Below are 19084 nucleotides of genomic sequence, written 5' to 3'. Positions count from 1 at the left end.
AGAGGCGTAGACGCCGCTTCGCGCTGGCGGTAGGCCTTTGCCGCCCGTTAGCCGCTCATCGCCGGCGTTAACGGGCGGCGTTATAAGGGGTATTTCGACCCCTGGGCGTTTATGAGGGTGATCATTATGGCCTGGTGATTATATCCAGCAAGGATCACTGGACACTGATCGGGAGAGGGAATCCTGGCCAGCTCTCCTCTCCCAAAGCCCAAGGCCAATGGGCCAGCTGTAGCACATCCAGCGGTGCCTCAGCCGAGGCCAACTAACTTAACAAAGACCAGAGATCAAAGCTGGGACCCCTTCCCGTTCTGTGCCGAAATCAACACAGATCACGGATCAAAACAGGGACAACCTGTCCTGTGCTGAAATTACCAAAAGGAGTGCAGACCTGGAATCAAGCCGAGACCAGTTGGGTGTCCATGGCCACAGCATACTGTGCATTTTTCCTATCCAACCGTCAGGAAGCTAGGATTTGTTTTTAAACATAATTACCCACCAATTGCAAAACCTACTTTTGTTAAAATAAAATTTAAAAAATATTAAAAACCAAATTAAGCTCACAGGAGGATTACACGATACACCTTTACGAACGCAATGTCAGTGATTTTTCTCCTTCGCTAGCTTTAGAAGGCCTTCGTTTCAGTTAGGAATGAAGGAAGCTAGATTCAAATGGAGACAATTTAAAACATGGTTTGAATTTTCTCAACAGGGAGAACACATTAAATGACGTAACTTCTAAAAACTATGCAAAGCTTTTTGTTTTAATTCCAGAGTGCCCACTTTGGTATGGAATGCATACTTCCTGTGGAGGGCCAAGTACAGCCATGCACTGATAAGTTAATGCAGATGTCAGTAATTGAACTGTTTTTATTCTTTCTGCAATCGGACTTAGTGGTCACAGCTGTGTTGTGAAAAGGTACCAAAGTAAAGATAAAGCTCTTCCCCAATGAATTGGGAGGGCCGCAAATCAAATGAAGGGGTAGAAATTAGACCTCACTGCGCCAGAGATGTCTGCGCTGCTCTAATTCTGCCCTCTTGAGCATCCCCGATTATAATCGCTCAACCATTGGTGGCGGTGCCTTCCGTTGCCTGGGCCCCAAGCTCTGGAACTCCCTGCCTAAATGTCTCCACCTCTCTTTCCTCCTTCAAGATGCTCCTTAAAATCTACCTCTTTGACCAAGCTTGTGGTCACCTGCGCTAATTTCTACTTATGCGGCTCGGTGTCAAATTTTTCATCTCATAATACTCCTGTGAAGTGCCTTGGGACATTGCTCTATGTTAAAGGCGCTATATAAAATACAGGTTGTTGTTGTTTTACTAGTATAAATGAGGACCAATTACGGGGATTGATGTTCTGTACCCAAAGGCCTCGGCAGCCGCCTAAAACAAGCTTTAGTTCCCTGATTTACATATTTAAGGGAGCCAAGACCTGGCTCCTCACAGAAATTGGGCAGCAATGAGAGGGGCAGGAGTCAGGCCCAAAAAGAAAAAGTTAACGATACCCGAGACCCAGTTCTGGGCCAGCCTCGAGCCTCCCGGTTGGGGTGCGGCCTGCCTCGGCAGCCCCGAGTCTGGGCCCGAAAACAGTTCCCAACGAATCCCCTACGTGAAAATACCACGCAGGGAGACGAGCCGCTGGCAGGTACCACCCCCAGTCGCGAGCTGTAGGGCGGCACTAGCACAGCCTGGCCGTAGATTGTTGCTCTTTGGCTGCAGCAGGTGTATGGCATGATAAACCCAGAAGGAAGAAGAAAAATAGCAGGATGTCTTACTTTCAGTAAGAACATAAGAATATAAGAAATTGGAGCAGGAGTAGGCCATACGAACCCTCGAGCCTGATCCGCCATTTAATACGACCATGGCTGATCTGATCATGGACTCAGCTCCACTTCCCCGCCCGCTCCCCATAACCCCTTAATCCCTTATTGGTTAAGAAGCTGTCTATCCCTGACTTAAATTTATTCAATGTCCCAGCTTCCACAGTTCTCTGAGACAGCAAATTCCACAGATTTACAACCCTCAGAGAAGAAATTCCTCCTCATCTCAGTTTTAAATGGTCGGCCCCTTATTCTAAGATCATGTCCTCTAGTTCTAGTCTCCCCCATCAGTGGAAACATCCTCTCCGCATCCACCTTGTCGAGCCCCCTCATAATCTTATACATTTCGATAAGATCACCTCTCATTCTTCTGAATTCCAATGAGTAACAGCCCAACCTACTCAACCTTTCCTCATAAGTCAACCCCCTCATCTCCAGAATCAACCTAGTGAACCTTCTCTGAACTGCCTCCAAAGCAAGTATATCCTTTCGTAAATATGGAAACCAAAACTGCACGCTGTAGTCCAGGTGTGGCCTCACCAATACCCTGTATAACTGTAGCAAGATTTCCCTGCTTTTTTACTCCATCCCGTTTGTAATAAAGGCCAAGATTCCATTTGCCTTCCTGATCACTTGCTGTACCTGCATATTATCCTTTTGTGTTTCATGCACAAGTACCCCCAGGTCCCGCTGTACTGCAGCATTTTGCAATTTTTCTCCATTTAAATATTAACTTACTCTTTGATTTTTTTTTCCGCCAAAGTGCATGACCTCACACTTTCCAACATTATACCCCACCTGCCAAATTTTTGCCCACTCACTTAGCCTGTCTATGTCCTTTTGCAGATTTTTTGTGTTCTCCTCATTCATTGCTTTTCCTCTCATCTTTGTATCATCAGCGAACTTGGCTATGTTACCCTCAGTCCCTTCTTCCAAGTCGTTAATATAGATTGTAAAGAGTTGGAAGTCCAAATACACGACATCCACTGGTTCCCCTTTATCCACCCTGTTCGTTACCTCCTCAAAGAACTCCAGCAAATTTGTCAAACGTGACTTCCCCTTCATGTCCATGCTGACTCTGCCATGCTTTTCCAAGTGTCCTGCTACTGCTTCTTTAATAATGGACTCCAACATTTTCCCAACCACAGATGTTAGGCTAACTGGTCTAGTTTCCTGCTTTTCGTCTGCCTCCTTTTTTAAATAGGGGCATTACGCTTGCAGTTTTCCAATCTGCTGGGACCTCCCCAGAATCTAGGGAACTTTGGTAAATTACAACCAATGGATCCACTATCCATCCCTGCCGCTAAATTTAATTGAAGGGGATGGCAATTACTAGGCGAACCACTGAACCCGTGACAAGTACCAGATATTTGAAAATATATATTCCAATTTACTAAGCTATCTTTTTAAAAACAGGTACATAGAATCATAGAAATTTACAGCACGGAAGGAGGCCATTTTGGCCCATCGTGTCCGCGCCGGCCGACAAGGAGCTATCCGGCCTAAGCCCACTTTCCAGCTCTTGGTCCGCAGCCCTGTAGGTTACGGCACTTCAAGTGCACATCCAAGTACTTTTTAAATGTGGTGAGGGTTTCTGCCTCTACCACCCTTTCAGGCAGTGAGTTCCAGACCCCCACCACCCTCTGGGTGAAAAAATGTCCCCTCAAATTCCCTCTAAACCTCCCCCCAATTACTTTAAATGAATGCTCCTTGGTTGTTGACCACTCTGCTTATCTATGCCTAAGTAAAGGTAAACACAGAGTGACACGATATTCATATGCACATCTATATCCTTTAAGAAACAAGCACTGATCAAAATGAATTCACTGCTCGCCCACCCCAAATACTCCTCATGTGTAATTGACGGGTCCAAATCCTGGTTCGCACTTGCCCACTTTGCAGATGACTTACCATGTACGATGGCAAGGGCCAGAATTCCACCAGTGCTGGTTCCCGATACCCAATCGAAGAGCTCGCGGATGGGTCGGCCAGCAGTCTGCTCGATGGCGATGAGCAGCTGAATTAGGACAAGGCCTCGGATTCCTCCCCCGTCCAGGCACAGCAACCGATCATATCTAAAAAGAAAAGAAAGACTTGCACTTATATAGCACCTTTCACGACTGGATGGGCCCAAGTTTCCACATGATTTGCGCCTGATTTTTAGGAGCAACTGGTGGAGAACGGACTATTTTAGAAATCGCAATTCTCCACATTTTTTTTTCTGCAGTTCGAGTCAGGTAGAACAGTTCTAGTTTAGAACAGAATTTTTTCTTCAAAAGGGGGCGTGTCCGGCCACTGACGCCTGATTTGAAAGTTTCCACAGTGAAAATGTACTCCAAACTAAAGTAGAATGGAGCAAGTGAAGATTTTTGTAGAACTGAAAAAACCTGTTCTACACATTAAAAAATCAGGCGCAGGTTACAAATTAGGCGTCCAGAACGAGGTGGGGGGGGGAGGGGGGAGGGGGGGGGAAGGGAACTCATTAAATTCGACAATAAATCCTTATTTATACTTCTATAAATATTATACAAATAAATCCAACCTGAATAAACATTTATAAGCCAAGAAAAGATTAAATAAACCATCTTCCTACCTGTGTGAAAGTGCTTCAGCCAGGGAGAATTCTGCAGCCGTTCGTGCCGCTGAGCGGGAGGGGGGGGGAGAAAGCGTTCGTGTCGCTGAGCGGGAAGGGGAGAGAGAGAGAGGGAGGGGGAGAGAGAGAGGGGGGGGGGGAGAGAGAGCAGGGGGGGGGGAGGGAGAGAGAGAGAGGGGGGGAGGGATGGATAGAGATAGAGGGGAGGGAGGGAGAGAGGGGGGGGAGGGAGGGAGGGGGGGAGAGAGAGAGAGAGAGAGAGAGAGAGAGAGAGAGAGAGAGAGAGAGAGAGAGAGATAGAGAGAGAGTGAGAGGGGTAGGGAGGGAGAGGGGTAGGGAGGGAGAGAGAGAGAGGGGGAGAGAGGGAGAGAGAGAGAGGGGAGGGATGGAGGGAGAGAGAGCGGGGGGGGGGAGAGGAAGGGAGAGGTCAGGTCGGATCGGATCGGATCCAGTCCGGGAGTCGGGGGGGGGGGGGTCGGGGAACCAGGAGCGCGGGTCGGGTCGGGTCAGTCGGGGGGGGGGCGGGTCTCGGGTCGGGGCGGGGGGGGGGGAGCGAGTGTCGGGTCTTGTCGGGGGCGGGGAGCAGGAGCTGGCCGTGGGAGGAGCCTTATTCACGCAGCCCCAGTGAGGTCATTCGGCCAGGGCTAGGGGCTGCGTGCTTCGGGCCCCTCCCACACAGTTCAGCGCCTGGAGCTACTGCACTTGCGTGCCGATTGTAGCGCGCATGTGCAGAGGTCCCGGCACTGTTTTCAGCGCAGGAACCTGGCTCCGCACCCCCACAGCTCGTGCTGGCTGCGCCGAGGGCCAGAGGACCTGTAAGTAGGTGGAGAATATCGATGATTTTTTTAGGCGCTGTTTTAGGCGCGAAAAACGGGCACCCAGCTCGGAGGGGCGCCCGTTTTTTTTCTTGTGGAAACTTGGGCCCGATGTCTCAAGGTGCTTTACAGCCAATGAATTACTTTTGGAATGTAGTTACTGTTGTAATGTAGAAAACGCGGCAGCCAATTTGCGCACAGCAAGCTCCCACAAACAGCAATGTGATGGTGACGAGATAATCTGTTTTTCAGTTATATTGATTGAGGGAATATATTGGGCCAGGACACCGGGATAACTTCCCCGCTCCTCTTCGAAATAGTGCCATGGGATCTTTTACGTCCACCTGAGGGAGCAGACGGTTTAACATCTCATCGAAAGACGGCACCTGACAGTGCAGCAATCCCTCAGTACTTGCACTGGATTGTCAGTCTAGATTGTTTTTGTGCTCAAATCCCTGGAGTGGGACTTGAACGCACAAGCTTCTGACTCAGAGACGAGAGTGCTGCCCACTGAGCCACAGCTGACATCGGAAATAAGTGCAACGTGATTGAACGTTCCCAACCCCTGCAAAAACAGAATTTGATTCACTTTAAGAAACTCTGTGTGCGTCTGTTCAATTCTCTTTCTCACCTCCGATGCATATATTCGTCAGAGTCTACAGCATCCAGCCCTTTAGACAAGGACCCGAGCACAGTGGCAATCCCAATGATATCATCATATCCTGAAAACAGAAGGTATTTTCGTTTAATTAATGTAAGCTACTCCAGCCTTCTATTTACAGGGCAAATTCCCACACCGCTTTCTCGTTTTACAGCAGCACTTTGTTATTTGATTGGTGGGGGGGGGGGGCACGGTAGTATAGTGGTTTTGTTACTGGATTAATAATCGAGGGGCTCGGACTAATAACCCAGGAAACACGAGTTCAAATCCCACCGTGGTAGTCTCAGAATTCGAATTCAGTTCAAAGATCTTGAAGTTAAAAAGTTGGCGTCGGTGACCATGAAACTATCGGGCCGCCGTCAAACCCGAACTGGTTTACGAATGTCCTTTAGGAAAGGAAATCTGCTGTGGGTCTGGCCTATATGCGACTCCAGTCCAAACAAGGTGATTGACTCTTAACCGCCCTCTGAAGTGGCCCAGCAAGCCACTCACTTGTATCCAACCACTACCACCAGTTCAAGCAACCAGGGATGGAAAATAAAAGGCCCGGGAATGAATTTTTTTATATATAAAAGTCCATTTACTGGCTATCCGGTGATGCAAAAAAAAATACGCTCGGGTCGTGAACACCTACTCATTGGACATTGAAAAACCTCACGGGAGTTACTCTAATATACAGCCGAGGTTGGACCAAGTCATAAGGTCCTGGCTTCATTCTCCAGTCTGCACTGAATGAACCGATTTCACAAGGGAGTGGCACTAAGTAAGGTACAGTACTGTCAGTTTCTTCACCCCTAGATTGGCTAGCTCGCCCTGGTTCATGCTCCAGATTGCCGGCCAGCAAACTGGTGCACAGAGAATCAGGCTTGCTAAATCTAATGGCTGCCTGATGCTCACTGCTTCAGCTGACGCAAGAGGACAGGCCAATTGGGCAAGATACTCTTGGCCAGTCAGCACATGTGCAGCCATATCTCAGCATGAGCCAACAACTTCAGGAGAGAAGGTTAAAACGGTATGTGCCTACTGCAGCTAGTCGGGCAGGAAAACAAGCACAAATCATATTCACATTCAGCATTTTGGAAAAACTGTCTGTGAATTCTGTTATATTTGAGTTTACAGGCGAGTAAACAAAAATTAGCAGCTTTCTTCAAGTTAAAAACAAAGAATTCTAAGATGACCTTGTCTCCCCATCGCCCCTTTCACAGTCACCTCCCTACAGATTTAAATGTGAGGTTTACCATCCATATGTAATCAATTTTACACATCAAAACTTCAGAGTAACTCTATAATAAACAGAAAGCAAGATTAGGAATAAGGAAATATAAAACAAAGGAAAGACATTTTGCAGAGTTACTGGGTCTGCAATTCTTTTGATAGACATTTATTTTAGAAGAAGCAAGATTTCCCCACCTCCCCACGCCCCACTCACCCTCCCACCACCACAAAGCAGGTCAAAAATCTAGGTTAGAGAAGTGAGGATGTAGCAAAAGGGAGCCAATGGTTGAGGTTACCTAATCCACGGTTGGTTTTCCCAGGGGGTGGTCTTGCAGTGTGGCTGGGTGACGGTGTGGGGGAGTCAGGAGAAGGCGGATAACAGCGTTCAGCCCCTATACTATACAGTAGGTTCAGCATCACCTTCCGGTTATTGCCTTTGAGGGCATCAAACAGTTAGTACCGGGACATTAACAGGCAAGGCACGATCTTAATTCAGAACCAAAGAGAAACACATTTACCACATGCAGGCTTAACTGTTAATGTCTATTTACTATTAATGCACCTGTTAAACACTAAAATTATAAAGTTTCAAATCGAATTGCTATATTTGAGAGGACCATTTGTGTCTCTTTCTCAAGGACGAGACTTCCACTTTATGAAACCTGTTCCTCCTCTTCCCCTTTATCGCCTTTTATCAGGGGGTGGGGGCAATAGAGAGAGGAGGAAGAATTTCATGGGGATGCGGCAAGATTGTCAAGTATGGCTTCTTTGTTTCATGCACGTTAGATTTCTGTCGCATTTTGGCAATTTCTAATCATGCAAATTCGCTTAAACTATTCTGTAATGCATATGTGCACAATGCTGGCCAGACTGAGAATCATTTTTTTTCTGAAATTCCTCTCCCCAGCCTCGTCCAAACTGGATATCTTTCCTGCACATTTCTAAGGTCCAGTCATTAGCGGGCAGTGATGCCAAAACCATATGGTTGGTTATGCTACTCCCAGGTTATTAGTGGCCAATATGCTGGGTTGGACATCCTACTCCAAGGCCATTGCTGATATTGTCCTTATAGAAACCGTTAGAAATTCCACAATATCAGTCCTGGGAGAACGTTACCTCTCTATCAATGGGCAAGTGCCTGGCTTCCAGAGGTCGAAGAGACTAGGCCGATATTCCCTCGAGTTTATAAGAATGAGAGGTGATCTTATTGAAACATCTAAAATTCCTACAGGGCTTGACAGGATAGATGCTGGGAGGATGTTTCCCTCTGGCTGGGGATTCTAGAACCAGTGGTCACAGTCTCAGGATAAGGGGTCGGCCATTTAGGACTGAGACAAGGAGAAATTACTTCACTCGGAGGGTGGCGAATCTTTGGAATTCTCTACCCCAGAGGGCTGTGGAAACTCAGAGGCCGAAATTGGTGGCCTAACCGCCCACTGCCGGTGTGTTTTTTTGCTGCTCTTCCCTCGGTGACAGATTCCTCCAGGTCTGCATCCGGCGGGAGGGGAGTACCGTCGGGAACCGCCGTGACCTCCCGCCCGCCGAGCTGGCATATCGGAGGGGGGGGGGGGGGGGGGGGGGAAGTCAGCGGCAGCAGGGGGAAGGACCGCTGCGTGGAGGCAGGTCTAACCCCGACGGTAAGTAAGAAGACCTGCAAAAAAAGGTTAGTGGTCATTTTTTAATGTTATTTTTTTTCAGCGTTTTACCTGTATGGGGTCCCCTGAAGGTGTTATGGTGTTTTTTTTTTTGTAATTGTGAATATTTTTATTTTTCAGTGTTCTCCCCTCAATCCTCGGCGGCACTTTGGCGAGGAACGCATTTGCCGCCGAGATTGGGAGCTCCCGCCCAGATTGACGGCGTAAGCCGTTATTTGGCCGCAGGGCGGTACTGTTATCTCTTTTAGAGGGATCTTCCTGGCAAAGTACCGCCCGGTCTGTTGGTGGCCATCGGCTGTCGTTTGGGTGGGCCTTGGCTTCCACCAAGTTCAGGCCCTCAGCCTTTGAGTATATTTAAGGCAGAAATCATTCGATTTTTGGATATTAAGGGAATCAAGGGATCTAGGGATAGTGCGGGCAGATCGAGTTGTGATAGAAGATTAGCCATGACCTTATTGAATGGCGGAGCAAGTTCAAAGGACCGTATGGCTTACTCCTATTTCTTATGATCTTGTGTTCCATTCAGAACCCAAACTCCTAATTATTTTTCTGCAAATGATCCCGAGACATGCATTCAAATCCCAACCACAGCAGCTGGGTGAATTTAAATTCAGTTCAATAAAGCTGGAATTAAAAAGCGAGTGTCAGTAATGGTGACCATGAAACTAATGGAATGTTGTAAAAACCCGTCTGGTTCACTAATGTCCTTTCAGGAAGGAAATCTGCCGCCCTTACCCGGTCTGGCCTATATGTGACTCCAGACCCCACAACAATGTGGTTGACTCTTCACTGCTCCTCTGAAATGACATGGCAAGCCATTCAGTTGTATCAAACCGCTAAGAAAGACAATAAGCACAGACTGCAGCGGTTCAAGATTGCAGCTCACCCCTTCTCGAGGGCAATTAGGGACGGGCAGTTAATGCCAACGCCGCCCACAACCCATGAACAAATGATTAAAAAAAAAATAAGACATTCTAAATAGTGGGGGCTCTGCTACAGTCCAGCACTTGCAGGAGTGAGAACACTCACAGGTCGCAGAGTTGCGGCTACACTCTTTGCCTTGCTCCCTGCAAGCACCACTTCCTCACAGAGCGCACAGAATCACACCTCCTTTCTCTGAAGGTCAACGGACTTTGCAATAAGCTAAAAGTCTGCTATTCACATCTTACCTATTTGATAGGAGAAATAATTAACATTCTGACTGACTGATGTTAAAAAAAAAAAGGATGTTCTACTGGGAGTGATAGCGATGTGGGCTGGTTCTTAGGGTGGGGATCCCCTATCAGTACACAGTCGTTGGGATGGTCAGCAGCAATAAGGGTCCCACCTACCTTTCTCCGCCAAATTCCCGGGCCAAGGGAGCCTGCTCCTCTTTGCCAAATTTTCCATGATTCCCTGCTCCTCTGCTATAACCATTTACAGCTCCTCTGGACCCATTTTTGTGTCTTTCCATGTCCTATTATTACCCCCTTTTGCTTTCCACCATCATCCCTTTTGTCACTTAATCACTCCTGCCCAACACAGACCTTCCCCTTTGCTCTTTCCCGGCCCCTTTTCCCTGGCTCGGAACTTGCTTAAAAGTTGCTAAATCTTTTAACATCTTCCAGTTCTGACAAAAGGTTAACAACATGAAACGTCAACTCTGTTTCTCTCTAAACAGACGCTGCTTGACCTGCTGCGTATTGCCAGCACTTGCTGTTTTTATTTCCGTTTCCAGAATCCGCAGTATTTTACTTTTGTTAAGGTGTTTGAACTTGATTGTTGAAACGCATCTTTGGAAAACCCTGATAGTACAAGAGCAGCCAACTGTCTGAGGAGTTTAGTTCTCTGTACAAAATGTTTCCACTTTGAGACAATGAAATGGGGTGACATGGACTTTTGCTACATAGCATTTCAAAGACTCCCTAACCCTATTGGAATAACCTTCCAAATATTCAGTACAGTTTCCAAAGTCTTGTACTACTGGTTTCTAGCTGTACAATTCCACTTCTGTGAAATTACTTTACTTGTAAGTTTTGATTGCAAGTTTTAGCCTGAATAATATGGACTGTGCTAATTATCGCCTTGCAAAGTGAACAGGAGAACATGGTGGGTAGCCCGCATAATTTCCGGGACAGTATACCAAGGTAAGGGAGGAATCATTAGATACTCTACCTTTCAATTCACATGCAAGGTTGCAAGTTTCACTTCATTGGCGAGACAGATCTGGCTTATGTAAACTGCTGGCTTGCAGTGAACCAGAGTGAAAGGTATTGGAAGAAAGTCCAATTCGAACAGTTGTATAAAGCAAGCTAGTCTTCCTTTCTTATATTTGGGACTTGAAAATAAGATTTAGAACAGCACTTTGAAAGCCAAGAACATTCAGCGACATAAATTTGTCAACGGCTCATTCCAATGTTGTAATGTATGCACCTGTGAGTATACTCACAGGTTGGGAGAGCTGTTGATCGAGAGGTGGGCGCCAGAGGGACTGGAGTGAACCCCCGGCAACCAAATTTTAATTTGATGTTCTCTGAAGTTTAATTTGTTTATTGTGCCGGTTTTTAGCCAGGGGGCACTTGTATAATTTGTGTTTCGGTGCCCACGGAGAAAAAAAAACACAAAAACACCCAAGGGGGCACTTGTTTGATAATGTTTGGTGTGTCCGCCCCTTTAATCGGGGGCACGTGATTAATTGATCACAACTAAAATAGTTGTAGAGCTGTTGAGTTGTGAGTGGCTTAGCCAGTCACGTGATGTTCACAAGACTCAATAAAACCCCAGCCAGTTGGGTTCAGGGGATCCACGTTGAGGCAGGTGGTTGTGAGCCCAGTGGATGAACTGGTAATGTATAGTGTGATTGTTAAACCTTTGCTAATAAACCAACTAGTTCTTAATAGCAATGTGTTGCTATGAATTCTTAAGCAAAGAACCCATAAAGCAAATACATTACAAATGCATCATAACATCTTGTATAACATGCTGTGCAACATACTCTGATTATAGAGTGAGACACTATCAAGCACCCGCTTATAACACTACACATTACTCACGACTCCCTTATTCAAAGCACAGCCACATGCAACACTCTCCCTGTTACGGATTCCTCACTTTCTGTACATCTACTGCCTATGAAAACCTTTACAACCTTTTGTTAAATCATAAAGACTAGGACAAGACCCTAAAAGGGCATCCATGCAGGAAACACATGCACAATCATTCGATTTATCTACAGCACCACCATGCAACGGCACAAAGGCCCAGTACTTCATTCTGGATCTCAGATACGCTGTTATTGGGGGAAGCGTCAAGCAGAAGCCATGTAGCTCCATAAAGGAAGAGGGAAGCTTGGCCATATTCCGCTGTTCCTTCATCATCGTCAGGGGTCAATATCTCGGAATCCTCTACCTAACTCTATCAAGGGAGCACCATCAGCAGAAGGACTGTGATGATTCAAGAAGGTCCCCCCTGCCCACCATTTTCTCAGGGCAACTAGGGATGGACAATAAATACATCTGTTCCATCATCAGCCATATCCCAAAACCAAATACAAAACAAATGACTCATTTTTGGTCGCTCTTGCCTGCCTCCTGCCAGAGAGTCATTAGTGGAGATCTGCGAGCAAGTCACACATCTACCCTTCCTGTTGCAGTCATACGGAGAAAAGAGGAACATTTTAAATTCTGACCATGCAGTAGCTGGCCTCTGTATTAAAAAGAAAAAAGGCTTGCATTTATATAGCATCTTTCACAACCACCAGACGTCTCAAAACGCCTTACAGCCAATGAAGTACTTTTGGAGTGTAGTCACTGTTGTAATGTGCGAAACACAGCAGCCAATTTGCGCACAAGCAAGCTCCCACAAATAGCAACGTGGTAATGGCCAGATAATCTGTTTTTGTGATGTTGATTGAGCGATAAATATTGGCCAGGATACCGAGGATAACTCCCCTACTCTGCTTCGAAATAGTGCCGCGGAATTTTTTACGTCCACCCGAGAGACCTCGGTTTAACATCTCATCTGAAAGTTGGCATCTCCGACAGTGCAGCACTCCCTCAGCACTGCACTGGAGTGTTGGCCTGGATTTATAAGCTCAAATCTCTGGAGTGGGAATTGAACCCACAACCTTCTGACTCAGAGGCGGGGGTGAATAAAACCCCAGCCAGTTGGGTTCGGGGGATCCACAGTGAGGCAGGTGGTCGTGAGCCTGGTGGATGAACTGGTAATGTGTAGTGTGATGGTTTATTAGCAAAAGCTTTAACAAACGTAATAGCAATGTGTTGCTACGAATTCTTAAGCAAAGAATCCATGAAGCAAATACATTACACTACCCACTGAGCCACAGACACTGTATACCTTTATACCATTCTCCCGGCACCCACTGGCTTTTAAATTAATTCAGTAAAGGGAAATAAGACTGGTGCTGGAAAGTAAGGTGGTGTGCCCAAAGAATCCTGTTTCAGTTCCTAAACGGGAAATTGTCAGGGTGGCAAGCTGGGAATGCATTTATCACAATGGCAAGGCTGGAGAACATGTTTACTTTAGAAGTGAAGTACAAGGACCTTTGCACAAAAACCACAGGCTAAAACATTGTGGGCGCTCATCTTGAAGTAATTAAACTCCATATTTGGTAGATCTTGCAGCTCAAGGAGGGCTGCATTGATTTCTTTCAACCCCTGAATTATTGGTTAATGACCAAGCCCTTTACATTCAGGGAGCACCATTTCCCTTCCCGAGCATCCTCCAGCTGAGTCTCGATAGGTAACGGATTTCCCTACCTTTACTGTGCCGGGCGGCAATTAAGCCAGGTGTCTCGCCGAAATCGTTGGGTGACTTCACATCGGCACCAAACACAATCAGAGCCTTGATGAGATCCAGGTTATCCAACTGCAACATCAGAAAGTCATCTTACTAATTTTATAAATATGTTTCGCGAGTTTAAAGAAAGACTTGCATTTATATAGCACCTCTCACTACCACCGGACATCTCAAAGCGCTTTACTGCCAAATTTTTGAAGTGCAGTCACTGTTGTAATGTAGGAAACTCGGCAGCCATTTTGCACACAGCAAGCTCCCACAAACAGCAATGTGGTAATGACCAGATAATCTGTTTTAGTGATGTTGGTTGAGGGCGAAGTATTGGCCAGGACACTGGGGATAACTCCTCTGCTCTTCTTGGAAATAGTGCCGTGGGATCTTTGACATCCACCTGAGAGAGCAGATTGTTTGGTTTCATATCTCATCCGAAAACCGGCACCTCCGACAGTGCAGCACTCCCTCAGCACTGCACTGGGAGTGCCGCCCTAGATTTTTGCGCTCAATACATTGACCAATCTGGATTATTTAAAAAGGTGCCTCCTGGGCATGGCCACTCAAAAAAAAACACACTACCCGAACATTTAGAAATGAACACTTGGCTTTGTATAGGTGCATGCACTGCCCAACGTGGTTTTGGCCACATAGACTGGGGTGCTCCCACATTTGATCCATGATCTAGGCTTAGTTTGCTGAAGTGGCAGCTTGAGTGCTACGACCAGCTGCAACACAGCTCAATGCCCCTGGGCTAGGGAGGGCTCCAAATGGAAAATTCAAATGAGACACACTGGGCAAGAACAGCATCAATGCCCGCTGTAGTTAAATAGCCTGCCGTCACTTGCCAGTTAACCTGACGCACGAACAACAAGCCAGTGTCTATCCAGCAGCACCCCAGCATGAAGAAGTGACTTTACGAGAAACGAGGAGAAAAATGTTGACGATTTTTTTTCTCCCCTTTCTTTGCAGAACGCCCAATACCTCAGTCTCCTCCCTCTTCAGCTGAAACAACAGGGCCATTTGTCTCCCCACACTCGCAGTTAATGCTGCCCTGTGATCAGTTGGCAGGAAATGAGGTTTAAACACTGCAAAATTGCTGGAGGCACGCCTTGCCCTCCCAGTGTTCAATGTTTTTTTTTTAAGTTAGCCAGATATCGGATGCACAGAAACCTATCATCACACTGAATACTGTCCTACCCAAGCTGCTGAGAAATCCAGACATATACAGACCTTCTGTTTATCTAACATTGTGTTTTAGGGACACATCCCATTCAACAAGCGGAGAGAGATTCAGCGTAGGCTGGTACGCCACGGTTTATGGACCCGATGTGTGCTCAGAGTATTTCTGGAGTTTAACCAGTTAAGTCCATGGAGCTAATTCACACAGAGCACTAATAAGCTTCTTCGCGCTTTGTCCAGCCAGAGTCACCTTATAAGTCAGAGCAGAGGATCGCAGAGTTTTTGGAACTAGGATTCTGTGAAATATATCGGCCGTTCCTTCATCGTCACTGGGTCAAATTCCTGGAGCTCCCTCCCTAACAGCACTGTGGGAGCACCTTCACCACACGGGACTGCAACGGTTCAAGAAGGCGGCTCACCACCACCTTCTCAAGGGGCAATTAGGGATGGGCAATAAATGCCGGCCAGGTCAGCGATGCCCATATCCACTGAATGAATAAAAATGATTTGCTGCAAATCAGTTTTTTAAAAACACTTTGCAAACCTAACAAACAAGTTCAAGTGAGAATTAGCCATGGGAAATCAATTCTGTTTTCTAATTGGCGGTCACATGCTAGAGTTATAGACATCCCTCAAACGAATGTGCTCAGTTTGCAAGGCAAAATGCACTGAGCCAATGTTCTCCATCTCTGCACAAGCAACTGGGTAGGGTATTAATCATCATATCATAGAATCCTAAAAAGGTTACAGCACAGAAGGAGGCCATTCGGTCTGTCGAGCCAGTGCCGGCTCTCTGCAAGAGCACTTTATAGCTAGTCCTACTGCCCTTTCTCCGTAGCCTGGCAAATTTCCCTTTTGAAAGCCATGATTGAATCTGCCTCCACCGCCCTCTCAGCAGTGCATTCCAGATCCTAGCCACTCGCTGCGTAAAAAAATTTCTCCTCGTGTCGCCTTTGGTTCTTCTGCCAATCACCTTAAATCGGCGTCCTCTGGTTCTCGACCCTTCCACCAATGGGAACAGTTTCTCTCTCTCTACTCTGTCCCGACCCCTCATGATTTTGAACACCTCGATCAAATCTCCTCTCAACCTTTTCTGCTCTAAGGAGAACAGTCCCAGCTTCTCCAGTCTATCCACGTAACTGAAGTCCCTCATCCCTGGAGCCATTCTCGTAAATCTTTTCTGCACCCTCTCTAAGGCCTTCACATCCTTCCTAAAGTGCGGTGCCCAGAATTGGACACAATACTCCAGTTGAGGCCGAACCTGTGTTTTATAATGGTTCATCATAACTCCCTTATGGCCCTGGACCTGATGGATTTTTCTATAAAGTATTAAAAAATACTGACCTTCATGGCAAGATGAAGAGGCGTATTCCCCCTTTCTCCTTTTGCGTTTGTCTCAGCTCCATGTACCAACAGAATCATTGCACACTCAAAACGCTCACGTTTCACCATGATATGCAACGGTGTCTCTCCAGTTTTACTCAGGTAGTTCAAGGCACAGCCATGGTTAATCAGCAATCGCACCATCTGAAATTATTCAATCAACACAGCACTATAATTCCAGAACGAAAGAACAAGCACTTGCATCGCGCCTTTCGGACGTTACAAAGCGCTTGACAGCCAATGAAGCAGTTTTGACGTGCAATCACTGTTATAAGGTAGAGAAACGAGGTAGCCGATTTGTGCGCAGCAAGGTCTACAAACAGCAATAAAAGAAATGGGCAGAAAATCTGATTTAGCGACATTAGCTGAGGGACAACAACAACTTGCATTTATATGACGCTTTAATGTCCCAAGGCGCTTCACAGGAGTATTAAGAGATTTAAAAATTTGACACTGAGCCGCATGAGTAGAAATTAGCGCAGGTGACCAAAAACTTGGTCAAAGAGACAGGTTTTAAGGAGCGTCTTGAAGGAGGAAAGAGAGGAGAGAGGCGGAGAGGTTTAGGCAGGGAGTTCTAGAGCTTGGGGCCCAGGCAACAGAAGGCACGGCCACCGATGGTTGAGTGATTACAATCAGGGATGCTCAAGGGGGCAGAATTAGAGGAGCGTAGATATTCCGGGGGGGTTGCGGGGCTGGAGGAGATTACAGAGACAAAGGGAGAATTTCCCCGCTCTTCCTCAATTAGTGATGGGATCTGTTACGTGTAGCCAAGAGGCCAGGCGAGGCCTCCATATAACATCCCATCTAGAAAGCAGCACCTCTATCATTACTGCAAAGAAGTGTCAGCCTTCGTTACGTGCTCAAGTCTCTGGAGTGGGTTATGAATGTATATTAAGCTGAAACCTTTCATTTTGTATAGAAACATAGAAAATAGGTGCAGGAGTAGGTCATTCGGCCCTTCGGGTCTGCACCACCATTCAATATGATCATGGCTGATCATGCATTTCAGTACCCCATTCCTGCTTTCTCTCTATACCCCTTGATCCCTTTAGCCGTGAGGGCCACATCTAACTCCCTTTTGAATATAACGAACTGGCCCCAACAACTTTCTACGGTAGAGAATTCCACAAGTTCACAACTCTGAGTGAAGAATTTTCTCCTCATCTCAGTCCTAAATGGCTTACCTCTTATCCTTAGACTGTGACCCTTGGTTCTGGGCTTCCCCAACATCAGGAACATTCTTCCTGCATCTAACCTGTCTATTCCCGTCAGAATGTTATGTTCCTATGAGATACCCTCTCATTCTTCTAAATTCCATTGAATACAAGCCTAGTCGATCCAGTCTTTCTTCATATGTCAGTCCTGACATCCATGTACTAAATCTCCAGTTGGGCTTTCTTGGATCTGACCAGGCCCAACTTCATTTAATTAGTCACTCGTACATGTTTTGGAAGTCTTATATATGTGAACATAAGAAATAGGAGGAGTCGGCCATTTGGTCCCTGGAGCCTGCTCCGCTATTCAATAAGATCATGGCTGATCTGATCTTGGCCTCAACTCCAATTCCCCGCCCGCTCCCCATAACCCTTGACTCCCTTGTGGCTCAATATTTAATAGGTTTTCAATTCCAGGAATAAGTCAGCTTCTAAAACATGTGTACGAGTGAAGCTGGGCCTGGTCAGATCCAAGAAAGCCCAACTGGACATCTAGTACATGAATAGAAGAGTCAATACAGTCTGTACAGAATCTTAAGTTGGCTCTTGGTGCTAATTCTAATGGAGACTTGAGAACTTGGGGTGAAATTCTTCTTAATGAAAAACAGAAGCATGGTTTTTCTCTATAATGAACAAAATTGCATTCTAAGAATTCAGTATTTCAAAGCTGCACATTCCTGCAATTGTGTCGAGTCATTAAGTATACAGAAAAACAAGCATTCTGCTCTCCCCGCCTCTCATTAAAGTGAGAATAATCAGTAACTGTGAAGATGTCGCAGCTCTATTCAGATAAGGTTGCTGGTGGGTTTTTTTCCGCTAACTAGTTTGACTCCTACCCAACAATAACTCGCACAGCTGTCAATAATGCTCCGTATCAGATGTCAGGAAGCACACACTCGGCAAGGTAGGAGAATGATCTTGCATTTGCCACCACTATGGATAACTCCTCCGTCAGCTGCGAAGAGTCGTATTTTTACCCCTTTTCCCAAAGGAGCCAGGATGCGGCTCCAAAAGCAAGAAGCGCCCCCCCCAGTACTTTCCTTCGCATGATCCATGCTGGGTCAATTGTTCATTTTAGATCTGAGATTGATCGAGTTTTTGTTAACTAAACATTTTAAGGGATATGGGGTATATGGAGTTAGGTTACAGATCAGCCATTATCGCATTGAATGGCAGAATAGGCTCGAGAGACTAAATGGCCTACTCCTGTTCCTGTGTTCCTCAAGGTTGACAGACCTGTGGTGGTGGGCACCTGACTTCGCAGCCGTCGCCCTCCTGCAGTGGTATGTCACCGCACGCTGCTCCCTCTGATGGCCCCGGCCTGCTGATGGTCTTAATCAGTCAGGTCGCTGATTGCAGTGCGGGCAGGTACAGCAGGAGGGGCGAAGGAGCGGCAGGAGTTTGTAGAAGGAAGTGACCGGGGCCCAGGAGAGGCGTGAATCTGGGGCCCAGAAGAGGCGAAGATCCAGAGGCAGCACGGGCCAGCCCACACTGCAATATGTGCGCGCACTAGGTCTGTGCAGCAGAGCTGGTCTCCAGTCGTCCTGGGTAATCCTTGCCACTGGACCAAGACCTAGTTCTGTCAAGCCCGTGTGGTGGCTGGTGTGCAATGGCCACCGAACGTTAAAAAAAATCCACGCACAGGCACCTTCCACCCTCCAAGATGCAGTTCGGGATCCGGAATATTAGGTCCTTCATTGAAACATCTGTGAACTCATTCCTTTTTGGCGTGTCATCCTCGCTTCAAGGGACTGCCTATGA

The 19084-nt window shown here is 46.6% G+C and overlaps 1 protein-coding gene across 4 annotated transcripts in view; it reads right to left on the bottom strand.

Moving 5' to 3' along the window:
* pla2g6 (phospholipase A2, group VI (cytosolic, calcium-independent)) overlaps positions 1–19084 on the bottom strand; it is a 101744-nt gene that overhangs the window by 19818 nt on the left and 62842 nt on the right. For 3 of the 4 annotated variants that reach the window (XR_011587873.1, XM_070861712.1, XM_070861714.1), the window contains 5 exons: positions 16071–16253; positions 13514–13622; positions 7398–7535; positions 5857–5947; positions 3729–3892 (listed from right to left, as the gene is read on the bottom strand). Coding sequence is in view for 3 of the 4 variants with exons in the window: in XM_070861712.1 (XP_070717813.1) it covers positions 3729–3892; positions 5857–5947; positions 7398–7535; positions 13514–13622; positions 16071–16253 (685 nt within the window). In the remaining variant the exon portion in view is untranslated. The remainder of the gene's footprint in view (positions 1–3728; positions 3893–5856; positions 5948–7397; positions 7536–13513; positions 13623–16070; positions 16254–19084) is intronic. The other variant, XM_070861713.1, reaches the window with a different exon arrangement.

Source organism: Pristiophorus japonicus, chromosome 19, assembly GCF_044704955.1.
Source record: "Pristiophorus japonicus isolate sPriJap1 chromosome 19, sPriJap1.hap1, whole genome shotgun sequence".
In the NCBI taxonomy this organism is placed as follows: Eukaryota; Metazoa; Chordata; class Chondrichthyes; family Pristiophoridae; genus Pristiophorus; species Pristiophorus japonicus.
The sequence above is the reverse complement of the archived record's forward strand: the minus strand, read 5'-3'. Positions and strand labels throughout refer to the sequence as shown.